This window comes from Hemiscyllium ocellatum, chromosome 4 (genome assembly GCF_020745735.1).
Source record: "Hemiscyllium ocellatum isolate sHemOce1 chromosome 4, sHemOce1.pat.X.cur, whole genome shotgun sequence".
Taxonomy (NCBI): Eukaryota; Metazoa; Chordata; class Chondrichthyes; order Orectolobiformes; family Hemiscylliidae; genus Hemiscyllium; species Hemiscyllium ocellatum.
Window position 1 is genome coordinate 71,073,754 of NC_083404.1, and position 19,815 is coordinate 71,093,568.

The window sequence follows — 19,815 nt, forward strand, 5'->3', positions numbered from 1 at the left end:
AGTGCCCTTAAAGTTGATGAGTCTATTATGTTGTCGGCAATGCATTCCATGTCCCTACTACTCTCTGAGTAAAGAAACTACCTCTGACATCTGTCCTATATCTATCACCCCTCAATTTAAAGCTATGTCCCCTCATGCTAGCCATCACCATCTGAAGAAAAAGGCTCTCACAGTCCACCCTATTGAACCCTCTGATCATCTTATGTGTCTCAATTAAGTCACCTCTCAACCTTCTTCTCTCTAATGAAGACAGTCCCTCAGCTTTTCTTCATAAGACCTTCTGTCTATATCAGGCAACATCCTGGTAAACCTCCTCTGCACCCTTTCCAAAGCTTCCATATCCTTCCTATATTGCAGTGGCCAGAACTATATGCAATATAGTTCAATCCAATATGCAATCCAAGTGCAGCCACACCAGTGTTTTATACAGCTGCATGACCTCGTGGCTCCGAAACTTCATCCCTCCACCATTAAAAGCTAACACACTGTATGCCTTTTTAACAACCTTATTAACCTGGGTGGCAAATTTCAGAGATCCACATGTGCACAGAGATCTTTCTGCTCATCTACACTACCAAGAATCTTAGCCCAGTAGTCTGCATTTCTGTTACTCCATCCAAAGTGAATCATCTCACACTTTTCTGCACTAAACTCCATTTGCCTCTGCTCAGCCCAGCTCTATAGCTTATCTATGTTCCTCTGTAACCTGCAAAATCCTTCAGCACTTCAGACAACTCTACAGACCTGAGTGTCATTCTCAAATTTACTAACTCATTCTTCTACGCCCTCATCCCAGTCATTTATAAAAATGACAAACAGCAGTGGCCCCAAAACAGACCATTAGTAATTGAAATCCAGGATGTACATTGCCCATCAACTTACCACCCTGTCTTCCTTCAGCTAGCCAATTTCTGATCCAAATCACCCTCAATCCTACGCCTGCATGTTTGGTGCAATAGCCTACCATGGGGAACCTAATGAAACACCTTACTGAAATCCATATAAACCACATCAACCACTTTACCGTCATCCACCTGTTTGGTCACCATTTCAAAGAACTCAGTAAAATTTGTGAAGCATGACCTATCCTTCACAAAACCAGGATGTTGCCTGGCATGGTAGGAAGATCGTATGAGGAAAGGCTGAGGTACTTGGGGCTGTTCTCATTGGAGAAAAGAAGGTTTAGGGGAGATTTGATAGAGGTGTACAAGATGATTATGGGTTTAGATAGGGTTGACAGTGAGAACCTTTTTCCGCTAATGGAGTCAGCTGTTACTAGGGGACACAGCTTTAAATTAAGGGGTGGTAGATATAGGACAGATGTTAGGGGTAGATTCTTTACTCAGCGGGTTGTGAGTTCATGGAATGCCCTGCCAGTAGCAGTGGTGGACTCTCCCTCTTTATGGTCATTTAAGCAGGCATTGGATAAGCATATGGAGGTTATTGGGCTAGTGTAGGTTAGGTAGGCTTCGGTCGGCGCAACATTGAGGGCCGAAGGGCCTGTACTGCACTGTATTTTTCTATGTTCTATGTTCTATAAAACCATGTTGACTATCACTAATCAACTTATTCCTCTCAAGATGATTGTGAATGCTATCTCTTCTAACCTTTTCCAACACTTTGCCCACAACCAAAGTAAGGCTCACTGGTCTATAGTTATGGGGTGGTCTCTATTCCCCTTCTTAAACAACGGGAGAACATTTGCTATCTTCCAGTCTTCTGGCACTATTTCTGTAGACAGTGATGACATAAAGATAAAAACCAAAGGCACTACAACCTCATCCCTGACTTACCAAAATATCATAGCATAAATCCCATCCAGTCCAGGGGACTTACCTATTTTTACAGTTTCCAGAATTGCTAACATCTCCTCCTTCTGAACCTCAATCCTAGTCTAGTAGCCTATATCTCAGTATTCTTTTCAACAACATTGTCTCATTCCAGTGTGAGTACTGATGAAATTATTCATTTAGCACTTCCCTTATCTCCTCAGACTCCACACACAACTTCCCATACTATCCTTGATTGGCCCTAATCTTTCTGTAGTCATAATTTTATTCCTGATATACCAATAGAAAGCTTTAGAGTTTTCCTTGATACCATTTGCCAACGGCTTCTCATGTTCCCTTCTGGCTCTTCTTAGCTCTCTGTTTCAGTCTTTCCTGGCTAACTTGTATCTCTCAAGCGCCCTACCTGAACCTTCACATCTCATCCTAACATAAGCCTTCTTCTTCCTCTTGACAAGAGATTCAACTTCTTCTGTAAACCATGGCTCCCTTGCTCAACCGCTTCCTCCCTGCCTGACAGGTTCATAACTTTCAAAGACATGCAGTAGCTGTTCACTGAATAAAATTGAAATTTCAATTGTGTCCATCTCCTGCTGTTTCCTTCCCTGATGCATCCTAAATTTTGTCTAATCACATTCTCATTGCCTCCCCCAACTATAATTCTTGCCCTCCGGTATATGTCTATCCCTTACCATCACTAAAGTAAACAAAACCGAATTGTGGTGTCTGTCACCAAACTGCTCACCTACCTCCAAATCTAACACGTGGCCAGGTTCACTTCCCAGTACCAAATCCACTGTGGTCTCACTCCTTGTTGGCTTGTCTACATACTCAGTCAGGAAACCATCCTGCACACATTGGACAAAAAATAGCCCATCTAAAGTACTCAAACTATAGTATTTCCAAGATAGTAAAAACAATGACTGCAGATGCTGGAAACCAGATTCTGGATCAGTGGTGCTGGAAGAGCACAGCAGTTCAGGCAGCATCCAACGACCAGCGAAATCGATGTTTCGGGCAAAAACCCTTCATCAGGAATAAAAGCAGAGAGACTGAAGCGTGGAGAAATAAGCTTGGGAAGGTTGGGGGTGGGGAGAGAGTAGCATAGAGTACAAATGGGTGAGTGGGGGAGGAGATGAAGGTGATAGGTCAGGGAGGAAAGGGTGGAGTAGATAGGTGGAAAAGGAGCTAGGCAGGTCGGACAAGTCCGGACAAGTCACAGTGACAGTGCTGAGCTGGAAGTTTGAAACTAGGATGAGGTGGGGGAAGGGGAAATGAGAAAACTATTGAAGTCCACATTGATGCCCTGGGGTTGAAGTGTTCCGAGGCGGAAGATGAGGCGTTCTTCCTCCAGGCGTCTGGTGGTGAAGGAGGCCCAACACCTTCATGTCCTTGGCAGAGTGGGAGGGGGAGTTGGAATGTTGGGACACGGGGTGGTGTGGTTGATTGGTGCGAGTGTCTCGGAGATGTTCCCTAAAGCGCTCTGCTAGGAGGCATCCAGTCTCTCCAATGTAGAGAAGACCGCATCGGGAGCAACGGATGCAATAAATGATATCAGTGGATGTGCAGGTAAAACTTTGATGGATGTGGAAGGCTCCTTTAGGGTCTTGGATAGAGGTGAGGGAGGAGATGTGGGCACAGGTTTTATAGTTCCTGCGGTGGCAGGGGAAAATGCCAGGATGGGAGGGTGGGTCGTAGGGGGGCGTGGACATGACTAGATAGTCACGGAGGGAACGGTCTTTGCGGAAGGCGGAAAGGGGTGGGGAGGGAAATATATCCCTGGTGGTGGGGTCTTTTTGGAGGTGGCGGAAATGTCGGCGGATGATTTGGTTTATGCGAAGGTTTGTAGGGTGGAAGGTGAGCACCAGGGGCGTTCTGTCCTTGTTACGGTTGGAGGGGACACCTGCGCTGCCTTCCTGTCTTTCTCTGACCTTTGGTCATCCTTTCCCATTCTCCCTCAACAATCATAGTCCACAATATGACCATTTCACTAAACATGCTTTCCACGACATCCTCAACATCACATATGCTCCAAAGTAAGTCATTCCACAGCTCCCGAGCTGTCATGTGGTCTAACAAGAGCTGCAGCTGCATACATTTACTGCACATCATAGAGTCATGGAGATGTATAACAGAAACAGACCCTTCATCCATGCCAACCAGATATCCCAAACAAATCTAGTCACACCTGCCAGCACCCATATCCCTCCAAACCCTTCCTATCCAGATGTTTTTTAAGTGTTACAATTGTACTAGCCCCCACCACTTTCTCTGGCAGCCCATTACACACACACACACACACACACACACACACACACACACACACACACACACACACACACACACACACACCCTCTGCACACACACACACACACCACCCTCTGCATAAAAAAGCTGCCTCTTAAGTTTCTTTTATCTTTCCCCTCTCATCCTAAACCTATGCCTGCTAGTTCTGGACTCCCTCACCTCAGGGTCTATTTACCCTATCCATGCCCCTCATGATTTGATCAACCTCTAGAAGGCCACCCTCAGCCTTCAACACTCCAGGGAAAACAGCCCTAGCCTATTCAACCTCTCCTTATAGCTCAAGTCCTCCAACCCTGGCAACATCCTTGTAAATCTTTTCTGAACCCTGTCAAGTTTGACAACATCCTTCCAATAATAGGAAGGAGACCAAAATTGTATGCAATATTCCAACAGTGGCCTATCCAATGTCCTATACAGCTGCAACATGACCTCCCAATTCCTGTACTCAGTGCTCTGACCAATAAAGGAAAGCATGCCAAATGCCGCCTTCACTATCGGCAATTAACTTCACTGGCGGCATGGTGGCACAGTGGTTAGCACTGCTGCCTCACAGCTCCAGACACCCGGGTTCAATTCCCGACTCAGGCGACTGACCGTGTGGAGTTTGCACGTTCTCCCCGTGTCTGCGTGGGTTTCCTCCGGGTGCTCCGGTTTCCTCCCACAATCCAAAGATGTGCGGGTTAGGTGAATTGGCCATGCTAAATTGCCCGTAGTGTTAGGTAAGGGGTAAATGTAGGGGTATGGGTGAGTTGCGCTTCGGGGGTCGGTGTGGACTTGTTGGGCCGAAGGGCCTGTTTCCACACTGTAAGTAATCTAATCTAATCTATCCTATCTACCTGCAACTCTACTTCCAAGGAGCTATGAAAGTGCTGTCCAAGGTCTCTTTGTTCAGCAGCACTCCCTAGGACCTTACCATTAAGTGTATAAGTCCTGCTAAGATTTGCTTTCCCAAAATGCAGCACCTTGCATTTATCTAAATTAAACTCCATCTGCCACTCCTCAGCCCATAGGCTCATCTGATAGAGATCCCATTGTAATCTAAGGTAACTTCTTCACTGTCCGCTGCACCTCCAATTTTGGTGTCATTTGGAAACTTACTAACTATACCTCTTAAGCTCAAATCCATATCATTTATATAAATTACGAAAAGTAGAGGGCCCAGCACTGATTCTTGTGGCACTGTACTGGTCACAGGCCTCCAGTCTGAAAAACAACTCTCCACCACCACCCTCTGTCTTCTACCTTTGAGCCAGTTCTGTATCCAAATAGCTAGTTCTCCCTGTTTCCATGAGATCTAACCTTGTTAACCAGTCTCCTATGGAGAACTTTATCCAATGCCTGACTGAAGTCCATCTAGATCACTTCTACTGCTCTTCCCTCATCATTCCACTTTATTACTTCTTCAAAAAACTCAATCAAGTTTCTGAGACATGATCTCCCATGGACAACACCATGTTGACTATCCCTAATCAGTCCTTGCCTTTCCAAATACGTATACATCCTGTCCCAGTGCCAGAGATCCGGGTTCAATTCCCGCCTCAGGCGACTCTCTGTGTGGAGTTTGCACATTCTCCCCGTGTCTGCATGGGTTTCCTCCAGGTGCTCTGGTTTCCTCCCACAATCCAAAAATGTGCAGGTTAGGTAAATTGGCCATGCTAAATTGCCCATAATGTTAGGTTAAGGGGTAAATGTAGGGGAATGGGTCTGGGTGGGTTGCGCTTCGGTGGGTTGATGTGGACTTGTTGGGCCGAAGGGCCTGTTTCCACACTGTAAGTAATCTGATCTAAATTGCCCACAACTAATATCAGGTTCATTGGTCTATAGTTCTCAGGCTTGTCCTTACCATCTTTCCTAAATAGTGACACCACGTTAGCCAACCAGCACCTGACCTGTGACCATCTCAGCAAGAAGCCCTGCAATCACTTACCTCGTTTCCCACAGAGTTCTGAGATACACCTGATCAGGTCCTGGCCATTTGTCCACTTCTTTGCGTTTCAAGACATCCAGCACTTCCTCCTCTGTAATATGGATATTTTTCAAGATGTCACAATCTATTTCCCTGCATTCCATATCTTCCATGTCCTTTTCCAGTGTAAATGCTGATGCAAAATACTTGTTTAGTATCTCCCCCATCTCTTGCAGCTCCACACAAAGGCCGTCTTGCTGATCTTTGAAGGGTCCTATTCTCTCCCGAGTTACCCTTTTATCTTTAATGTATTTGTAAAAACCCTTTGGATTCTCCTTAACTCTATTTGCCAAGGCTATCTCATGTCCCCTTTTTGCCCTTCTTTTTTCCCTCTTAACTATACTCCTATTGCCTTTTCACTCTTCTAAGGAGTGCCTTGAACTATCCTATCTATACCTGACATATGCTTCCTTTTTCTTAACCAAACTCTCAATTTCTTTAGTCACCCTCATTCCCTATGCCTACCAGCCTTTCCTTTCACCCTAACAGGCATATACTCTGGACTCTCGTTATCTCATTTCTGAAGGCTTCCCATTTTCCAGCCATCCTTACAAACATCTGTCCCCAAGCAAGTTTTGAAAGTTCTTGCCTAATACTATCAAAATTGGCCTTTCTCCAATTTAGAACTTCAACATTTAGATCTGGTCTATCTCTTTCCATCACTGTTTTATAACTAATAGAATTATGGTTGCTGGCGCCAAAGTGCTCCCCCACTGACACCTCAGTCACCTGCCCTGCCTTATTTCCCAGGAGTAGGTCAAGTTTTGCACCTTCTCTCATAAGTGCATCCATATACTGAATCAAAACATTTTCTTGTACCTGCTGAACAAATTCCTCTCCATCTAAATCCTTAACACTATGGCAGTCCCAGTCTATGTTTGCCAAGTTAAAATCCCTGATCAGAACCACCCTGTTATTCTTACAGATAACTGAGATCTCCTTACAAGTTTGTTTCTCAATTTCCCTCTGACTATTAGGGGCCTATAATACATCCCAATAAGGTGATCATCCCCTTCTTTTTTCTCAGTTCAACCCAAATAACTTCCTTGGTTGTATTTCTGGGAATATCCTCCCTCAGCACAGCTGTACTGCTATTCCTTATCAAAAAAGCCACTCCCCCACCTCTCTTGCCTCCCTTTCTGTCCTTCCTATAGCATTTGTATTCTGAAACATTAAGCTGTCAGACCTGTCCATTCATGAGCCATGTTTCTGTAATTGCTATGATATTCCAGTCCCATGTTCTTAACCATGCCCTGAGTTCATCTGCCTTCCCTGTGAGACCTCTTGCATTGTAATAAATGCAGTTTAATTGATCAATTCCGAGATTTGTCCCTGCCTGCCTTGACTGTTTGACTCGCTTCTTTTCTCACTAGTTTAAATCCTCCTGAGAACTCTAGCAAATCTCCCTGTTTGTATATTAGTCCCCTTCCAATTTTGGTGCCATCCATCCTTCTTGTACAGGTCACTTCTACCCCGGAAGAGATTCCAATGAACCAAAAATGTGGATCCCTCTCCCATACACCAGCTCCTCAGCCATGCATTCACCTGCTCTATCCTCCTATCCCTGCCCTCACTAGCTCGTAGCACTGGGAGAAATCTAGATGTTACTATTCTTGGGGACCTCCTTTTTAATTTCTTGCCTAACTCTCTTTATTGTTCCTTCAGAATCTCAACATTTTCCCTTCCTATGTCATTAGTTCCAATGTGTACAATGACCTCTTGCTGGTCCCTCTCTCCTTTGAGAATATTTTTTTTTGATTAGATTACTTACAGTGTGGAAACAAGTCCACACTGACCCGCTGAAGCGCAAGCCTACATTTACCCCTTACCTAACACTACGGGCAATTCAACATGGCCAATTCACGTGGCCCGCACATCTTTGGACTGTGGGAGGAAACCGGAGCACCCGGAGGAAACCCACAGACACGGGGAGAATGTGCAAGCTCCACACAGTCAGTCACCTGAGTCGGGAATTGAACACTGGTCTCAGGCGCTGTGAGACAGCAGTGCTAACCACTGTGCCACCGTGCTGCCCATATTCTGCACCTTCTCTGAGCCATCCTTGGTCCCGGCACCAGGGAAGCAGCACACCATTCTGATTTTTCGCTGCTGGCCACAGAAACATTTGTCCATGCCTCAGACTATAGAATCCCGTAATACAATCAATCCCTCGGAACCCAACGTACCCCTCATTGCATTAGAGTCAGTCTCAGTACCAGAAACTTGGCTGCTCATTCTACATTCCCCTGAGAATCCATCACATTCTACATTTTCCAAAACAGCATATGTTTGAAATAGGGATAGCCATAGAAAACTCTCACTCTACCTGCCTACCTCTCTTACGTTTCCTTGAGTTAACCCATCCTGTATCTGCGGCTTTTATTAGGTTAGATTAGATTACTTACAGTGTGGAAACAGGCCCTTCGGCCCAACAAGTCCATACCGACCCGCCGAAGCGCAACCCACCCATACCCCTACATTTACCCCTTACCTAACACTACGGGTAATTTAGCATGGCCAATTCACCTGACCCGCATATCTTTGGACTGTGGGAGGAAACTGGAGCACCCAGAGGAAACCCACGCAGACACAGGGAGAATGTGCAAACTCCACACAGTCAGTCGCCTGAGTCGGGAATTGAACCCAGGTCTCTGGCGCTGTGAGGCAGCAGTGCTAACCACTGTGCCACCGTGCCACCCGTCCCTTCCTGTAACTGCCATCCATCACACCCTCTTATTCTTGTAAGTTCCTCATTGCCTCTAACTGTCGCTCCAACCATTCCATTCAATCTGATAGAATTTGCAACCAACAGCATTTATTGCAGATATAATCCTCAGTAACATGTAAACTCCCCCTAAACTCGCACATCCAACAAGAAGAGCATATCACTCTACTAAGGGCTATTTTTGTTTCTTCCAATCTGCCGATCCAGAAAATAGCCCTGCTTTTTCCTCCAGAAAACACTGCTCCAGGCTAACATAATACTTCTAGCATTCATTTTTAAATATATCTCAATAAAACATATAATCAAGAAAGAACCCACTCTATTCACTACTGCAGAGTCCCCAAGGTTACACTCCCAAACAAGTTCCTCCAAGATCATTTGTGAATTTCGTTTGTTAATTTTCCTAGATGCGCTCCAATGTCCAGCAATACATGAATTCAACAGCAAAAGCAGCAACTGCACAGGTCCACTGCTATGTCAGTTAGCAGTGCGGGTTTCTTTTCTCTCTCTCTCTCTCTCTCTCTCTCTCTCTCTCTCTCTCTCTCTCTCTCTCTCCCCTGCACTGACCTCACCATGTGCTGCCTTTGCCTCTCCCTTTTAAAAGTGCCGTTGTTTTGACCTTTTTTTCTCCAAAGTCCCAAAACAATGCAACAGCATATAAAACAGAAATTACTTCTCCTGGAATTTGAGGAAATCACCTCCAACACCTAAAATACCTCAAAAAAGGATTCAGAGACGTCAGCTATGTTAAGATCAAAGTGAGGACAACACTGCTTCTTTCAGGGAATCATTACTCTATGGAATTCTCTTCCTTAATATTGGAGAGTGCATCATTTAATTTATTGGAGGGACAGTTAGATTTTTGATCAACAAGACATTATGGGAGCCCACTGAAAAGTGGTATTGAGGCCAAAACCGGATCTTATTGAAGAGTAGAGCTGTGTTCTCAAGGGGGTTAAATGGCCAAATCCTGCACCAAGCCCATGTGATTCTTTGTTTTGAATCACATGTACATCCTCAGTGTTGATTTTTATACTGGTCTTTAATTTTAGTTTACAGGTCGTCACTTTTATTTCAATACCTCCTGATCCCTCGTGTTCAATAGGGGATGGCTGCAGGGCTCCTTGATTTGGCCATTTTACTGTACCTGAAAAGACTTATACAAAAACATGAAGACTTGGGAACCTAGGGATGTTAGTGGTGATATCTTGGGGACACCCCATACCACAGCAGAGGAGGTGTTGGATGTATTAGAACGTACAAAGAGGAATAAGTCTCCAAGACCTGACCAGATATATCCAGGAATCCTGCGAGAGGCTAGAGGAGAAATTGCAGGAGCCCTGGCTAATATTTTTGCATCATCGTTAGCTTCAGGTGAAGTCCCAGAAGTGTAGAACGTAGCGAATGTTGTGTTCTTATTCAAGAAAGGGCTGCAAAAGGAATCCTGTGAACTATAGACCAGAGAGTAGGTAAGTTACTTGAGAAGATTCTGAGGGATAAGATACACATGCATTTGGAAAGACAAGGTTTGATTAGGAGTAGTCAGCATGGCTTTGTGCATGGGAGATCATGTCTCAAATTTGTTTGGGTTTTTTGATGAAGTGACCAGGAAAGCTAATGAAAGCGGGATGGTAGATGTAGTCTGTATGGATTTCAGTAGGACCTTTGATAAGGTTCAACGTCGTAGGCTGCTCTGGAAGGTTAGATTGCATGGAATCCAGGGGGAGTTGGCGAATTGGATACACAATTGGCTTAATGATAGGTAGCAGAGGGCAATAGTGAAAGGATGCTAGTCAGACTGGAGGCCTGTGGCTAGTGGTGTACCTCAGGGGTCAGTGCTGAGCCCATTGCTGTTTGTTATCTATATCAATTATTTGGATGAGAATGTACAAGACATAATTAGTAAGTTTGCAGATGATCCTAAAATAAGCAGTATTGTGGACAGTGGGGAAGGTTGTCAGGAATTGCAGAAGGACCTTGATCAGCTGGGAGAATAGGTCAAGAAATGGCAAAAATAGCTAATATAGATAAGTGTGAGGTTAATGCATTTTGGAAATCAAGGCTGAAATTTCATGGCGCATGGTAGGGCTTTAAGGAGCAGAGGGATCTTGGAGTTCAGGCACACGGATCTCTGAAAGTAGAGTCACAGGTAGCCAGGGCAGTGAAGAAGGCTTTTGGCACACTGGCCTTCTCCAGTCGGGGCGCTGAGTATAGAGGAACCTCGATTATTCTGAACAAGATGGGCAGGCACTATTTCATTCAGATGATTGACTATTCGGTTAATTGATTCAATGCCTCTCCTCTAGGGCTCTGAGTTTTCTGAAATTTCCTTTTCCTCGCTCTGCCTTCCTTGCTCCCTTTTTCTATTTCAGGGTTTGTTTCTGAGCAGAGACACACTTGTGTGCCAGGGACCTGCTGCAGTGCTGAAGCCCCCCGCCACCCCCAATAAGTTCAATGTCATTGACACAGCGAGCACTTATGAAGTCCACACCCTATTTAGGAGATGAGGCTGCAGCATACTGTGTGCGAGACACTGACACCTCCCCCCACTCACACACACCCACACACACACACACCCACTGTCTGCCCCTTCCCACCCCTGGTCCCCCACAACCGCATCCATGTCCACCCTCCCACCCCACCACTGTCTGCATCCCTGCCCCCCAGCCATCCTGTACCCCCCACCCTGTCTACCCCCTTCCACCCTCCATCCCCTCTCCAGGACAGCGGGACTGGATACTAACTGTAAGACTGCTGCTGCCTTTAGCGTGTGAGTCTCAAAATATCTCTCACACACACACACACACACACACACACACACACACACACACACACACACACACACACACACACACACACACACACACACACACACACACACACCTTTTTGACAAGATCCACCTTTGCCCTGCACAGGATAATGTTGGAGAGATTATCTGAGGAAGGGGGATTTAGGGTGCACCTCTGTGTAAAACTCCAGGGAAATTGTGGGTGGGAAGAGGGAGATAGGGCTGGCGGTCAGTCTTTTTGAGGTGATGCCTGGGCTCCTATCGATGCCTAGGACTATTCTCAGCAGCATTTCAATAAGCTGGATTCATTTTGAATTCATTTTTAACAAAAGACGCGATCAGTGTTGAAACATCTCTTTGCTATAATGGTTCTATCAGGACCTTGAGATCTTCTTTGGATAATCGAGGTACCTCTATATTATAAGTTGGCAAGTTACGTTGGTTAGGCCACATTTGAAGTATTGTGTTCAGTTTTGTTCACCTTGCTAAAGGAAGGATGTTATTAAATCAAGAAAAGCACAGAAGAAATTTGTAAGGATATTGCTAGAACCCTTTTCTTTAGAGCATAGGAAACTGAGGAGGAGACTTATAGAGATGTATAAGAATAAAAAGGAACCTGAGAGACAACTTTTTTTTATACAGAGGATGGTACACTTTTGAAATAAGCTTCCAGCCGAAGTTGAGGAGAGTTCATTAATAACTTTTAAAAAAACATTTAGACAAATACATCGATAGGAGAGGTTAAGAGAGATACAGCAAAATAGGGTTAGCATGGATTGACATTCTGTTTGGCATGGATCAGTTTGGTCCAAAGAGCCTCTCTCCATGCTGTAGGATTCTATGATTCTGCCTAAGTGTCAAGCATAAAATTCATCTGGTCCCCAATTACTTTTATGCCAACATTCCAATACTTCCCTTTGACACCTTGATTTCTCCGAAGATTGTTACTTCACTGCTATATGGCTCTTCGCTCTCTTGGATTTGCTCATTCTTAACCATTTTTCCTTCTGTTTTAGGATTCAAACCTGTGACTGCACTAGACTGGTTTAAAATGGTCAGTCTTCTTGCAGGTATGACATGCCACAGGCAGGAGTCATTTTGTGCTGATGTAGCCTCTTGTCTACTGTCCTTTCATCTCATTTCTTTGACTTCAGTTATGTTTCACTTGCACTGTTGTGTCGATGTTGTGTTTGATCTCTAAAACCTTTGCATCACTGCAAATAAATGATGTGGTGATGCTAGTGTTGGACAAAAATCAACAACACCAGGTTATAGCCTGACAGATTTATTTGAAACTGCAGAATTTCAGAGGCCCACTCATTCCTCAGGCAATTAATGTGAAAGAATACATAGGACACAGAATTTATGAGTAAAAGATCAAAGGGTCAAACAACTTGTACAGATGTATTGAACAAACCTAGATGGCTATGACAACAGATGACTTCAGGTACCACACTGTACATACTCTCACACACGGACACAGACACACACACACACTCTGTCGCACATACACTCTCACAGGCATATATTCCCTCACAGTCACTTCCTCTCAAGCACAATCACATACACACATGTGCACACACACACACACTCAGTCTCTCTCTCTCTCTCTCTCTCTCTCTCTCTCTCTCTCTCTCTCTCTCTCAGGACACATGCACTCTCTGCAGACCCCCACCCCTCCATACAAACCTATGGGGTGAATTTGCACTGCACAGCAATCGCCAGACAAGGATGTTCCCCACTAATATGGGAACACTTGAGTGGTCAAGGACATTCAGCCTTGGATCTTCAGATAAACGTCCTCCAAGGTGGACTTTGGGACATGCAACAATGCAAAGTACCAAACAGAGGCTTATAGCCAAGTTCGGTGCCTACGAGGGCAGCCTCAACTGGGATCTTGTGTTCATGTCACACTTCAGGTACCACACTGTACATACTCTCACACACGGACACAGACACACACACACACTCTGTCGCACATACACTCTCACAGGCATATATTCCCTCACAGTCACTTCCTCTCAAGCACAATCACATACACACATGTGCACACACACACACACACACACTCAGTCTCTCTCTCTCTCTCTCTCTCTCTCTCTCTCTCAGGACACATGCACTCTCTGCAGACCCCCACCCCTCCATACAAACCTATGGGGTGAATTTGCATTTATGTTTGCAGATACATTCTATTTAGTTCAAAAAGCAAATGATCTGTAGACAACATAGTAGTCAGGCGAAAGTGAGGACTGCAGATGCTGGAGATCAGAGCTGAAAATGTGTTGCTGGAAAGGCACAGCAGGTCAGGCAGCATCCAAGGAGCAGGAGAATCGACATTTCGGGCATGAGCCCTTCTTCAGGAATGAGGAGAGTGTGTTAAGCAGGCTAAATAAAAGGTAGGGAAGAGGGACTTGGGGGAGGGGCGTTGGAAATGCGATAGGTGGAAGGAGGTTAAGGTGAGAGTGATAGGCCGGAGTGGGGATGGGGGCGGAGAGGTCAGGAAGAATATTGCAGGTTAGGAAGGTGGTGCTGAGTTCGAGGGTTGGGATTGAGACAAGGTGGGGGGAGGGGAAATGAGGAAACTGGAGAAATCTGAGTTCATCCCTTGTGGTTGGAGGGTTCCTAGGCAGAAGATGAGACGCTCTTCCTCCAGCCGTCGTGTTGCTATGGTCTGGCGATGGAGGAGTCCAAGGACCTGCATGTCCTTGATGGAGTGGGAGGGGGAGTTGAAGTGTTGAGCCACGGGGTGATTGGGTTGGTTGGTCCGGGTGTCCCAGAGGTGTTCTCTGAAACGTTCCGCAAGTAGGCGGCCTGTCTCCCCAATATAGAGGAGGCCACATCGGGTGCAGCGGATGCAGTAAATGATGTGTGTGGAGGTGCAAGTGAATTTGTTCCAATACCGAACAACCCAGATGGCCTCCTTCTTCAAAGACCGCAATTTCCCCCCCGACGTGATCAACGATACTCTCCACCGCATCTCCTGCACTTCCCGCTCCTCTGCCCTTGACCCCCACCCCTCCAATCGCCACCAAGACAGAACCCCACTGGTCCTCACCTACCACACCACCAACCTCCATATACATCACATCATTCGTCGTCATTTCCGCCATCTCCAAATGGACCCCACAACCAGGGATATATTTCCCTCCCCTTCCCTATCAGCGTTCCGAAAAGACCACTCCCTCCATGACTCCCTTGTCAGGTCCACATCCCCACCAACTCAACCTCCACTCCCAGCACCTTCCCCTGTAACCGCAAGAAATGCAAAACTTGCGCCCACACCTCCCCCCTCACTTCCCTCCAAGGCCCCAAGGGATCCTTCCATATCCACCACAAATTCACCTGCACCTCCACACACACCATTTACTGCATCCGCTGCACCCGGTGTGGCCTCCTTTATATTGGGGAGACAGGCCGTCTACTTGGGGAACGTTTCAGAGAACACCTCTGGGACACCCGGACCAACCAACCCAATCACCCCATGGCTCAACACTTCAACTCCCCCTCCCACTCCATCAAGGACATGCAGGTCCTTGGATTCCTCCATCGCCAGACCATAGCAACACGACAGCTGGAGGAAGAGCGCCTCATCTTCCACCTAGGAACCCTCCAAGGGACCAAGGAACCAAGGGATGAACTCAGATTTCTCCAGTTTCCTCATTTCTCCTCCCCCCACCTTGTCTCAGTCCCAACCCTTGAACTCAGCACCACCTTCCTAACCTGCAATCTTCTTCCTGACCTCTCCGCCCCCACCCCCACTCCGGCCTATCACTCTCACCTCAACCTCCTTCCACCTATCGCATTTCCAACGCCCCTCCCCTAAGTCTCTCCTCCCTACCTTTTATCTTAGCCTGCTTAACACACTCTCCTCATTCCTGAAGAAGGGCTCATGCCCGAAATGTCGATTCTCCTGCTCCTTGGATGCTGCCTGACCTGCTGCGCCTTTCCAGCAACACATTTTAAACATAGTAGTCAGTCAATGTGGCATTTTATAAATTCCTACTTTGGAAATAAAACCATCCTGACTCCAGGTTGGGACATAAACAGACCCACAACAGAGCCTCACATCTAAAATACATTGTCTGACCTGAGATGTCACCTTTATACTAATAAAATTTTAAGTTGTCTTGTGAAAGTGCCTTGAAAAAAATTCTGAGATTTCCATATTAATTCGTCAAAACCTGCATCGCTAATCTAACTGATCAAATAAATAATGGCTGTCTTGGTTTGTTCAATACATTCATTGAAGTTGTATGACCCTTTGATCTTTTACTTATACATTTTGTGTCTGGTGTACTCTCTCTCACGAGCTGCCTGAGGAAGGAATGGGGATCCGAAAGCTTGCGGTTTTAAATAAACCTGTTGGATTATAGCACCAGCTTATAGTCCAACATGTTAATTTGCCAATAAAAACTTTGTCGTCTTTCTTTACTTCAGTTTGCCTTACTAAATGTACTGCTCCTGTTGAAGTCAAATGTTCTCTGGCTGGTGAGAAACCTGATCAGATTGGATTCTGACCAGGGCCAGATCTCCCATTAGGTAATCTTTAATGTCCTGTCTATAGAGTTATCTGATAAACAATACAGACAATTGAAGAATGAAGAAGTTGCTCTTTCTTGCCTTTGATTTTACATTTTGCTCAATGGTCATATTTTACTGAATACTGCAGCATATTTCAACAACCTCCTTGTAAATGGCTGGATCTTCATTTATTCCCTGCCTTCAACATCATAATGCTAACAATTACATTAATTAAAAAAGACAAACTAGTTCTTTATTTGCTTCAGTTGCTAAAGAAGAGTTCCCACAGCGAGTGAATCATTGGCTCCAGTTCTTCCATTTCTTGGCTTGATGGGGGCCTTCCACACAGCTGGCCTGTGTCTCACAGCTCTCCCTCCGCAGACCTTGCTTTTGCACTGTTGCATTATCAAGTTGTGGCGTGGCTGAAATTCTTCTCACTGTGTTGTTCCATTAACCATTTTCCCATTGTTTTTGAGTCTTCTCCCTGCCACCATCTTGTTACAACATGAAGACAGACAGCTGAATCAAGTCCTACTTCCTACTTTCTATTCACAATATAGTAAAATCAAAATACCCAGTGACCTTCCAAATTGACCTCAATGGTTCCTTAACACACTTTTAGAATAGCCAGCACCAGGTTAATTATGTAAGCAGAAGATTTAACAATGTAGTAATAATACTATAGCTTTAAAAGAGCAAAATTAAACCACAAGGCAATCTGATTAATGTCTCTGATTTAACTCAATTCTAGCTTCCCCCCTCCTCAACATACAGACAGTCAGACAGACACAGTTAAGGGGTACATCAAAAGGCAAAGAAATAAATGAGTTGTAACTAGCCAGTTTATTGAAGCAGTCTCCACAATCTCAAACATCACTGACATTTAGGGTGATACAGAATCATCGAAATCCTACAGGGTGGAAGCAGGCCATTCAGCCAAATCTGGCCCTCAAAAGATGATCTCACCCAGACCTAACCTGCAAATTAGCATAGCTAATCCCCCTAACTTGTACATTTTTTGACTGTGGGAGAAAACTGGAGCACCCAGAGAACACCCTTACAGATATGGGAGAATGTGCACTCCACACAGACATTCGTCCTAGAGTGGACACAAACCCAGATCCCTGGTGGCGTGAGACAACAGTGCTAACCGCTGTGCTGCTCGTATCTTGCTTGGCTTCCGATTACACCAATGCAAGGCATCCATTAGTCTTCAAAGAATTTTTTTTTTAAATTTGCATCACTGAGGTTCTATAGGACAACTAGGGAGCAATCAAACCTCTGACCTGCACTTTTCTCAGGCACGATCTCTTTGAGTTAAACACAGTCAAAAAACATGTCAGAACTCCACCACCCCACCAATGCCCCTAGCACTTCCCTGCTGGACCAGCTATCTCCCTGTGAGGCTGCAACACCCATTATCTGCCATCTGCCCAAGCACAAAACCACACTGGAGTTGAAGCATTCATAGAGCATCCTCCAACAAGTAAAAATCCACAACCAAACCCAAGACCCAACTCCAAGAGCAAATAACAGCCTTACAAAACAATCTGCTGCCCACAGTCCCAAACCAAATAGCAAACATAAAAAAAGGAGAGTGAAGAAAATCGGCAAGAGCTCCAACAACCTGCTGACCTGGCATTCACTCTGGTGTGGATGAGTGCATTGCATTCATTTCACAGATTGTTTAAGATTATTCAACATACTTTGAACTATTTACCCTGTTAGACTTAGCACAAGGTCTACATATTTGATGGTTGATGCTCTTACCTCACTGCTGGCACAACTTTTTTTTTAACATATTTTTGTATTAGCACGAGAGCCTACAATTACCACTCACTACATCCTCTCAATTCTCCCTGCATGTCTTGCTCAGAAACTTTACATCTGTGCCTTTCAACCCCATCTCCCTCCCCACCAAAGATTTGAAAAAGTAGTGTAAAGAAATAGCATTGTGTACTTACACGAAAACTTTCTTGATCTTGTACACCTCTATAAGATCTTAGCTTTACTCCAAGGAGAACAATCCCAGCTTCTTCAACATTGTTGCTAAAATCACCCTCCCTGGCAAAATTCTGGTCCATCTACACTGTACTGCACTGTACTTACATGCTTCCTAAAGTGTAGTGACTAGAATGGGATGCAATATTATAGTTGGGGCTTGACCAAAGCTTTATAAACGCTCAGCATAATTTCTTTCAAATTGTACTAAATATCTCTATGAAAACCAGGATCCCAGCCAATCACATGGCTGACACTTTGTCCCACTATCTTCAAAGATTGCTGCACATACATCCTCAACATTCCCCAGTCTGCATACTCTTTGGAACTGTGCTGTTAGACTAATAGTTGTTGTTTAATGCACTGTAGTTTGGTTGATCATTTTCCAATTGTTCATACATCAGTGTTTTTTATTCTGGTTATTCAATTTGCTATAACCAGCTCTCCTGTCATACATGTGTAATTTGTTTCAGTTTATGATTCTAGTTTTAGATTGGGATATATCAAACTTAATTTAATGTCATTATGATCACTTTTTCCCAGATAATCTGTAGTTGGTTAATAAATGTCATTGTGAATTTAGATTGTGTTCCGAAAACCAGAAGTCAAATATGATGACATCATTAATTTTGTTCCTTATTAGTTATTGTAATATCATAAGGTAATTAAGAAAAGGATAGAAAATAGATCATTCTTATTTGTTTCTACTGAATAGCATCTCTCTTCTTGCTATGTTGTAGACTAAAGAAAAAGTCCCAGTCAGTGGACATGAGCTCTCAAGGATTTGGTGATCCAATGGCAACTGAGGATTCAACATCCCAAACTGGCAAAATCCTCAAAACAACTGCTTCAGAGGAGAAGGGGAAAAATGCTGTCAACACACAGAGACATAACACTAGACGGACAGAACTCAAGAGATATTATACTATTGGTAGGTACTGTGGTCTGATGCCAGAGAATTGCACAACCCATAGCATTCATCACAGATTCCTGTGTGTGTTGCTTTTGTTGGATGGAATGTAAACATTCTGTCTGAAATCTGAAGATCTGGAAGTAAAATGTGTTTTCAAAGTCTACTTCAATCAAATATTGAAGGCTAGTTTGCTTGGTGCTAAATCATTGTTTCCAGGAATCTTTATTTTCATAACCTATCTTCATATGTCTCTCTAAATAGTTAATAAAATAGTTCCTGGCAATTCTAATAGTACAGGCAACATGATCAACTTTCCCAACATGCAATCGGTATTAGACATACTACTATCTGCATGTGTGAATTTCTTTTGATAATCTGTTTAAATAAATGTAATATGGTATTTATGTTAAAGTGCTGCTATGTTGCAACTCTACCTACATTTTTATGTGGCATAACAGATTTCTAACTATCTGCTGGTCAGTGAGAATGGGGAAACAGGGTTACAAGAAGGGTTATAAACAGGAATAGAAACATGGTATAAACAGATTATAAATAGAGTTACAAACAGGTTTCAAGTAGTGTTAGAATAGGGTTTCAGCTGATTTGTGGATAGGGTTTCAAACAAGGTTGCAGTCAGGTAGGAGCTTGTGAACAAATGCACATGACAGATGACATTTACTCACTTGAGATATGTCAGCTGCGTGGCCTAACTATTTTACCAGCATTCACCTCAATTATCACCACTTCTACCACCTCCATATCCCTTGTTTGACAGTCATTGGGACTGCAGTAACTGACTATGCGGA

General features: G+C 44.4%; 1 protein-coding gene across 9 annotated transcripts in view; it reads left to right on the forward strand.

The window, feature by feature from the left end:
* Positions 1–19,815, forward strand: part of oxr1a (oxidation resistance 1a) — a 524,990-nt gene that overhangs the window by 154,163 nt on the left and 351,012 nt on the right. For 8 of the 9 annotated variants that reach the window (XM_060823372.1, XM_060823364.1, XM_060823366.1 and 5 more), the window contains exon 3: positions 18,837–19,027. In XM_060823372.1, coding sequence (XP_060679355.1) covers positions 18,837–19,027 — 191 coding nt within the window. Of the gene's footprint in view, positions 1–12,590; positions 12,645–18,836; positions 19,028–19,815 lie in introns of all 9 variants that reach the window. The other variant, XM_060823374.1, reaches the window with a different exon arrangement.